The 9,598-nt window shown below is 33.2% G+C and overlaps 1 protein-coding gene across 1 annotated transcript in view; it reads right to left on the bottom strand.

Moving 5' to 3' along the window:
- Positions 1–7,941: 7,941 nt before the first annotated feature.
- Positions 7,942–9,598, bottom strand: part of LOC117176486 — a 3,998-nt gene continuing 2,341 nt past the window's right edge. Inside the window, exon 4 of the mRNA XM_033366739.1 lies at positions 7,942–9,592. Within this exon, the coding sequence (XP_033222630.1) occupies positions 8,244–9,592 (1,349 nt within the window). The 3' untranslated portion in view covers positions 7,942–8,243. The remainder of the gene's footprint in view (positions 9,593–9,598) is intronic.

The following is a 9,598-nucleotide window of genomic DNA, read 5'->3' as shown; positions in this document are numbered from 1 at the left end:
GAGATGTGTCCGTTGCACTCTTTAAAAATGTCTTAATTCCCCTACAAACTACGAAATGAACGAATTGCGACCTTAGCTTATTTTTATCATAAATAATTTTTAGTTTATAGATTCATTTTTCTATTCTGAATACAAATTAATAAATGACCATAAGACGTTTTCAACTTGTTCGACTCTTCTTGTTTTTAAATCACAGTCTAGACTCTACATACGCAATTGAATACAAAAAAATTAAGAATTATGAATGGCTAAAGGACTTGTATGCAAAATGATACCTTTTTACATAATCAGGGTACTCAAACTGATATATACATTCTTCTCAAATTTATATTTTATCCAAGATTACCTACCGTTTCATTTTACACGTTTATATATTTGCATATAAGTACATCGAGGCACTAAATTACTTTTTTACCTTATAAATTATTCAATTATTTTAACAAGTTTGGTTTATTAATCTAGAAGTTATATATAATTTATTTATGACTGTACTAAAAGTATAGTATAAGAAGCCTTTGTGTGCAACCTGGCAATATATATCAACCAAACAGTGTTATATTTTACAGAAAAGAGAAAAAAAGCGGTAAAATTATACATAGTAAAAAAATTATGTATAATACTTGATAAATCCCAATCTTAAATTTCATTATAACACTCAATATTAGCATTTAAAAGGAAAAACCTTATTTAATGCGATTTCTCCCGGACTACTTTTTTCAGAATTTGTACAATAATGTTTCGAAATCGGACCGATTCAAAATAATATATCAGGAGGATTATGCAGTGTGCACTCCCTGTCTTCGTGTCAAACTTAGTTTAAACTTGAATTAAATTAGAATGGTGGTCTTTTCCATATTTTAGAATGTACGAAACTATAAAATTAAAATTCTTATCGCGCGCTGGGCAAGCGGCTCGTTTTATTCGCAAGTTTGAGCGCGCCTAGGGCGCGCGTCTGTTGGTTCTCGCGCTTCGCGTTCGATAATATAGTTAGCTCGCGCTTCACGCTCGATAGCATATTTACCTCGCGCTACGCGTTCGGACTTTGTTTATTCCCCACACTCATGCACAGAATTTTAAAAACTACATTACAATTCATAACATACATTGGTATTAAAACACATCGCCTCATTTATTAATTTTCTTTTGATAAAAAAGTGATTAGAATGCATTGTTCGTCTTTTTGAATACTATGAATATCCGTACAGAGAATTTTTAAATTTTGAAAAAAGTCTTCTTAATCCGTGGATACCACACTCCGTCTGCGCATGCGTGTTTACCACATTTGTGTCACATGAGATTTTGCATTTTTATATTTTAATAACTCGTGCATAAATAAACTAAAAGCAACTTGCAATATATATTTGCGGGGTAAAAATTACTGAGAAATGCAATGGTGATAAAAATAATTCAAACAAACAATTTTGAAATAGTAAAAAAAGAAACAAATTAAATAACTTTTTTGAAATTTAATTTTTTGGTAATTATCGAAGTTGTAATTTTTTTTTAAACAAAGATAAAAGTACATATGTTCAAGAAAAATTACCAATCACACAATAAATAAAATATAAATATTTTTTATGGCTCTCTGAAAATAAGGTATTTTTGAAGCATAGCAAAATCAGTCAATACTTAATCAAGAAGGGAAAACACATTAAAAAATCGAATAATGAATGAATAATAATATTTTTTATTTTTTAAACATTAATGCTTGTAAAATTTTATTATAAAATATTAATGCAGAGCTAAAAGTAAGTTATTCTACACCTTATTCCACAAAAGTACTGCATCAAGTTGCAGTATGAGCTGCTCTTCAATAAATTGGTCATCCGATTCCTGCTCAATATTTTCAATATCAGAGACAATAAATTCGTCCTCATCTCCTTCCGAGTCGCTGCCATCATTTTCATCTTTATCAGAAGAAACGTCTAGTGTTCGCACACTCGCTCGGCAGCTGCGCAAATTATAACCAGAAGTTGGTGCGCCAGGCATTCTAAAAGAAAAAAAAAATGAAATCTAGTTTTTACTAAATTTATGTACTACATATAGTAATTATGTAATTAACACATAGGTATGCTTTTGGTAAATTCATATTAAAAATTAAAAACGAAATTTAATTTTTTCCGAAGCACCCGCTTTACTATCTAGGAAACCACACTTGTGCAAATTTGCACCAATCCCAACTTTCGAAGTGAAACTCACGAACAGTAAGAGGTGAATGAAGCTGGGCCCTACGTAACATGGTTCAGTACCTGATGGACATATTGAACGTTGGAGAACTTTATACCTACCGACTGACAAAAGACACTTATTTGAAAATTTTGCTGTTGCATATTTGCACAAGTATGGTAACCACTGGTTAAAAATGTTCAAAGTGCGCTCAATTTTGAATGATTTTACAAAATGGCTGTCTAAAAAATTTGACCTTTAGTCTTGGACATTAAACCATTAAAATTAAATCGTTTTTGTATACAAAAATAGTGAAAAATGTTTGATTTTTTATTTTTATAATTTTTTTTTCTGACATAAAACGCTTTAATATCTTAAAATTCCTTCAACAATCGGTGCACAAAATTCTTACACTTTAACAAAAAGTTTTTATACTTTAATAAAAAAGTTTCATAAATCAAAAATATCTTGAAATTAACTATAGAACACTATGAGTGTTTTCAGATTTTTTAGAGAAAATTTTTAATTAATTTTTAATTTTTTGAAGTCAAAATATTCTAATTTTGACGACGGATTCGAATTAAGCTCACCCAAAAACATAAGGAACAGTACTTTTGATCTATTCATATTTTTGTTATACCTATAGACTATTTATTCTGTATAAAAGAAAAATACGCATCCTAGATTAAAGTTTAAATTAAAACGTTTTTTGTTTAATGTTCAGATATAATTTAGGCGTAAATTTTTGTCAAAGAAAATGTTATTGTAACTTGTTTCGCTTTTACAAAAAGTTAATTTTTTATTTATTTTTATACCAAGGAGACCGCACAATTCAGAAGGCGGATGTGGTGGAAAACAGCTACATTCGCAATCTCCTGTGTTTGGAGTATCATTTATATGCAGATGAAAGCGCTACAGATGGGGCAAATTATGGAATTATGATTCTTATTATAGGACTTTTTAAAAGTGATAATCTATTTTGTAGACTTTTTTCATATCTGATTATCTTTTGTATATCACATAGCTTTGCTATAAAATCTAATTTTTTTAACGTCACCATGATTAAAACAAATATCAAACGTCTTAGGGGAGCGACGGGTAATGTGGTGCGTCGGTGAGTGTGGCGCACCCTCATTTACAGAAATTGATTGATCTATAGCGAGAGATATTTACTGCAGTGTATTTTTTTATGTGTACTGTTATGTATAGTGAAAAAATTTGCTCAATAAAGCTAACCACTCAATTCTTATTATAAAAAGTTATTTTTAGGTATTTTTTGTGTATTTTTAAGTTGACTTTTCTACGAAATTCAAAAAGTTGTTGTAATAATCTTGTATGCTATGATAGCAGTACATATAATTTTTAAATCCTGCAAAAAAAATGTTTAAAAAATGTTTTAAATATTTTCACTTTTTGAATATTTATCCAAAATTTCTGGTTAGCAAAATCGTTCTTTCTTGTAGGCTTCAAAAAAAGTGTGCTAAAGCAGAATCCAATCTGATCAATCTTTCGAAAGTTATCGTACCTACACGATACAGACTACAGACTACAGACTACAGACAAACATCTTCATAAAAATCGTTTTTATCTGATTCAGGGAGTCTTTAAACGTGGAGATTTGATGGAAAACGAGAAAGTCAAATTTTACATAAAATCCATACCTTCTCATTAGGATGAGAATGTAATAAAAGTAAAAAAACTTTGAAGCAACATTTAATATTAAATTGTACGTGCATTCTACATATCATAATTTTTGGATAACAAAAGCTGACTTTTTTCAAAAAGTGCTCAGGTGATGATTTAGAATTTAGTCTGATACACAACATCAAGGGATGCCAGGTTACATTTGTACAGTAAAATTCAATCTAAACTGTAATTTAAAACGGATAAAATTCATCAAAGGTTTTTTGAACGCCAAGCGTTACGGATGCTCCCTTGGAAAGTTAGAATTTCACACGTGACACTCCACTTCCTGGCTACATGAGTTTACTTCTTGATGAGCAATTCGCGATTCTCTTCGCGTTCGTAATCTCGATGTCAGTTTCTCTAAATAAATTATATGAAATGCTCAGAATCCAATGCATATACACATGCAATAGGTACTCACGAAGGCATCAATTAACGTCACTGAGCACGAGTCTCGACGAAGCCGAGATAACAGAAGTGCGTGCGAAATATGACAGAAAGTGCTTTATAAACTCTATCTTATTGCTGAAACAAACAACAATTATTTAAATGCCTATTTATTGTAAAATTATTTACTTTAGGAGATTCCTTATATTAGTATTCACGACTTAAGACTTGCTGTTTAGACAAAAAGAGAAAAGTCAGAGAGCTTATATGAGTGTCATTTTCAATATATAATTTTGCGGATTTTTTCACTTGTTCTCTATTATTAGTTTTATCTCTGCGGCCACTTTTATCCTCTTTAAGGAAGTATACATCGCTATGCGGAAACTCTCACTCTCTAAGCATTTGCAAGCAGGAAAGGAAGCCCGTAAAAAAATAGAATAACATTCCAATTACAGGTTTGGAGTTTTGTAAAAAAAAAAAAACAAAACAAGTGGCTATTTGTGGAAAAGTTCAGGTAAGAGTTAAATATGTGAATACTAGAAGTAGAACGAGGGAAAATTCAGAATATTGGATGATTAAGATATTTTGATACATGTCATGTTATTTGTTAAATAGACTTTGAACATTTTTTAAGACTTCTATACAATATTTGACGTTATTATAGCAATTCCAGATGGTAAATATCTTAAATATTTAATTTATTGCAGAATACGTTTTTTAAATGGATACGAAATTTAATTTGCAATTTTAAACAATTATAGAGACTATTATGCTTACATGAGTGGTCCAAAACTGCATTGAAAATATATGTAACATTTTGATGCACATCGACCGGAAATTTGTTTGAATCCACAACAAAATAAATGCATTAAAATAAAATTATGTTTAGAGGTTCCACAAGCCCCATGAAGTTTAACATGTATTTTCCACAAGTGAAAAGACGTTCATGTAAATTTTATGCGGAATCATCAATATATTAGGTTTATGTTAATCGTATGGAAACTCAAATTTCTCTTCATAAGTAGCTATAGAATTTGCATTAAAAATTATTTTGAAGTGTTAGAGAAAAATTGGGTTTGCGAGTTTTTGGCGTTAATTATGATTTTTTGGCGGTTTTTTAAATACAAGGAAACTCTGAGACTGGGCCGGTTTTAGGGCTGACAGCGGTGGAAAGGAAACCCAATAGAGTTCCGCTCCGGATGTAAACAGTTAAGGGGCATATGAAACGTTTTCGGTGGATGTTACTGCGTGGTAAAAAATATTTTGAAACTCGTTTTATAATACAAAGACAAGGTTAAATTAATATTTAACTGAAATCAGAAAAAAAGTTGATTGCAACACATTAAAATAAATGTTTTACCTGCTTACGTACTTTAAACGTTTACGGGCCGTTGATCATCTCGTTTAAAAGCAGAGATTTCTCATATATACAAAGAAGTTATTTAACCTTCATCTCTATTTATCCTTTTATAAATCTTAAATTAACGAAAAACACAGTTTCCACTATTCTCACTTCAAGACATGAAAGATTGAGGTTCAAAATACTATAGTGGGACTTCGATGTCTGAACTTGATCGGTAATCTTATTGTAAATAATTAATTTTAAACCGTAGTTGGACATCTTTAATTAAAATGAATTAATATTCACTGCAATTTTTCATGAACCTTACTCCAATACCTTCACGATATGTATTCGCGTGTCATGTGATGCTGCTTTCTATGACAAGCTCATTTCATTATACCACGAAATAATCCGACCAGTCCCATCGGTCCCAGTAGACATCGGAGCCTCACTGCTGCTCGACGTGAGCTCGCCATTGTGCTTAGTCGCGTAGGCAAATCTCCTGTTTGGTCACGTCTCAGTGACCACCACCCACCCCCGCAGCTCATTTCACTCCTACCTACGGCGCGCCGCAATTCTCGGCAGAAATATATCAGGTGATCCTATTAGCAACTTGCTCTTGGGATAAAGTTAAAAATTCCCTTCTTTCGACTTTTTCAACTTATTTTGATCTTTTTAATTAGATAAGGTTAATAATATAAATATAAAAAAATGGAATATAAAAAAAGTGCAAAAAATAAACACGCATAATAATATTTGTATGTAAATTTAGTCATTGTTTTCAAATGTGAACCACAAGAGTATTTCTGTGATGCATCGTAATATCTTTGCTGTATTAAATTTTGTTGAGGTCCATCCGCTCAAATTTTTCGATGGAGCTTTTTGGTGAAAATTTATTAGAAATCTTGGGCCAAGAATATTCATGAAAGTATGTGCTTTATGTCATAAATGTGAACCAAAAGAGCTATATATAACAATTTTTAAGGAAGTATCAAGAAAGTGTCTACACTTACAGAAGAAATCTGTTCATGTTTACTAAAATTTCGGTAGAAATAGCCCCTTTTCCAGCTCTATTTGCATCGAAAAATCTGGATATTTGTAACGAAAATTCGGCACCCGTATCCAACGGCCATTTTGCAACGTAACAACTTTGCTTTGTGAATTGAACATTTTATTTTATGCTAGTTTACTGACTGCGAATATAATTTTTTTTCAACCCCGGCGTTTCGAGGCGTCTAATTTAAAAGAATCCAAAATAGGCCATAACAAATGTAAATTGATCAAAGTAGTAGTTTCAAAAACTAAAAATTAGAATATCAACAGATTTTTTAAGTTTTTATAAATTGCTTTCAATTTTTGGGGGATTATGACTGAAGACGGAATATTTTGCACGTGTACTTCATCTTATTTTAGGTAATATTTATTTTCATAGTACAGTTAAGAGAACACTTTCTTCTTATAAAAGACACTAATAAAATTAAAATTATATTAGTATCTCAAATGTTTGCTATGACTCTTTATCAATTACTTTATTTAATTTTCAAAGTATGATCGTTTTTGAAACATTTTAGAATTTCTAGCGGCTCTAGATACAAAATTTCGCAATACAGTTTATAAAACTATAAAAAGTCATTTATTTAATATTGTGTGTGTGTACGTAGTGGAAATAATAAATAAACGGTGCGAAATTCGCGAATCGTACCTTTTATCCACTGCGAATAAGGAATAAGTTAAGATGAATATCTTTTGTGATTTTTGACTTCAATTATTTCTTTTGTAAAAAATATATTATTGCATGTTTATTGAAATCGAAAATTTTAACAACGTCTCCTCATGCTCGTGAATAATCCTGTATTAATTTAAACATCTCCATTCTCCACTGGACGATTAATAGAAGTGAAACCTTGCTTTTTGGGATGATGATCTGATTAAAATAATAATAATGATGATGATACTATCTGAGCTGCGGGGCGTCAAGTAAGAAATGGCTAAATCACGTTCATGAAATAAAGTGGCGTCTGGCATGCAATTGCAGTCGTATAACTATCAAGAAGACCTTTGTGGCTAGCTTCAATCTACTATCGGAGATTAATTCATACTACGCATTGCGGTGAGTGTGGGTGCCGAATCCACTTTCTCCGTGGCCAAGCTTCAGAATATCGTTTCCTTCATGCCATAACCGTTCCTAAACTTTCACTAGGTTCAGAGTCACGCGTCGCATGACGCTTTTAAGATGCGCTCGCGCTGTGATTGCATCATGAATAATCAAAAACCATTCAAGATTTATGCCACAAAACCAGGAACAAGACATAAAATCAGGAAAAGAAAAAGAAGAAGGAATCAAAACATAGCACAGTACAATTAACAAAATATTAATTAATTTTATTCGTAACGGCATTAGTTAACAATAGAAACACAAACAACAACATGCGTGTATCAAAAATTCGATAAAAAAGCAATAACGTTCAGCACGTCATATACAAAGTGTAGATTCCCATTTGTATAAAAAATAAAGGGATCTATCAGTCAAGTAGCGAGTGCTAAGAATTATCTTACTTCGTATGTTTTGGATACCTTAAAATTAATATGTACAGTGGCTTATGATACATTATTCTTGCGAAGGGGTTTTGTACATGATTTTATTACCAGGGACAAGCACACGTCATTGACTTGGGGATTGGAAGTTTAGGTTCTCTATTTTTTGATTTGTTGGTAGAGGAGGCGGCTTTAGATCTTGAGTGATCGTAGGCAGTTCAGCTTTAACCTGAAGTGACCTATCCCATCGAACTTGATTTTCACCTGTCAGCTGTAGAGGCTGTTGAGCTACGGAGATTTTTGGTTTATCAAGAGGCTGAATATTCAACTTAGCTTGAGTTTCCTGACTTTGAGCGTCTTTTCGATCTTCCCAGCCGGAACTCTTGTGATGATGATGATCCTCGTTAGGGAACCATTCCGAAATCCAAACAGGCTTCCAGATCTTCTTCCAACCTGGTACCCAAATTTCCTTCCAAGCAGGTACTTGAATTTCTTTCCAATCTTCCTTCCAAGCTAATTTCTTGTCTGGAATCCATTCTTGTTTCTTTTCCGTCTTCCAAATCTGCTTCCAGGCTTCTTTCCACTCTAATTTCTTGTCTGGTACCCATATTTGTTTCTTCGCTGGTTTCCAGATTTGTTTCCATTCCTCCTTCCAAATCAGTTTTTTATCATCCACCCAGATTTGTTTCTTAGCTGGCTTCCAGATCTGCTTCCACTCCTCTTTCCACTCGAGCTTCTTATCCGGCACCCAAATTTGTTTCTTAGCAGGCTTCCAATATTTCTTCCACTGAGGTTTCCATACCAACTTCTTCTTCCAAAGATCATGGCTAGTGTACATCCATCCATGGTCATCAGTTCCTAGCTTATGAGGTCCAGGAATTCCAACCTTGACCCATTCCGGTATCCAGATTTTCTTCCATGCAGGTACCTGAATATCCTTCCAGGCTGCTACCTTAATCTCCTTCCAAACTGGCTTGTAGACCTTCTTCCAATCTGGTACCTGAATCTCCTTCCATGCTGGTACCTTTATGGGTATCCAGACTGGCTTCCAAATTTTCTTCCAATCTGGAACCTGAATTTCCTTCCATGCTGGCACCTGGATCTCTTTCCAAACTGGCTTCCAGATCTTCTTCCATGCTGGCACTTGAATCTCCTTCCAGACTGCTTTTTTCGTTGGTTCCCAGACTGGTTTCCATACCTTCTTCCACGCAGGCTTCCAGATTTGTTTCTGAGCTGATTTCCAGATTTTTTTCCAGCCTGGTTTCCAAACTAGCTTCTTCTTCCAGTAGCCGGAATCATGATGATGGTCATCGTGGTGTTCATCTCCACCTCCACCACCACCGTTGTAACCAGAGCCTCCAAATCCACTATCTGAACCATGAACTTCGATATCTCCTCCACCCCCGAAACCACCTCCATGTCCTCCAATATCTCCTCCACCCCCGTAGCCACCACCTCCATGTCCTCCAATATCTCCTCCAC

The sequence above is a fragment of the Belonocnema kinseyi genome, chromosome 7, assembly GCF_010883055.1.
Source record: "Belonocnema kinseyi isolate 2016_QV_RU_SX_M_011 chromosome 7, B_treatae_v1, whole genome shotgun sequence".
NCBI classification, from domain to species: Eukaryota; Metazoa; Arthropoda; class Insecta; order Hymenoptera; family Cynipidae; genus Belonocnema; species Belonocnema kinseyi.
Note: the sequence above shows the minus strand (reverse complement) of the source record. Positions and strands in the feature narration are given on the sequence as shown.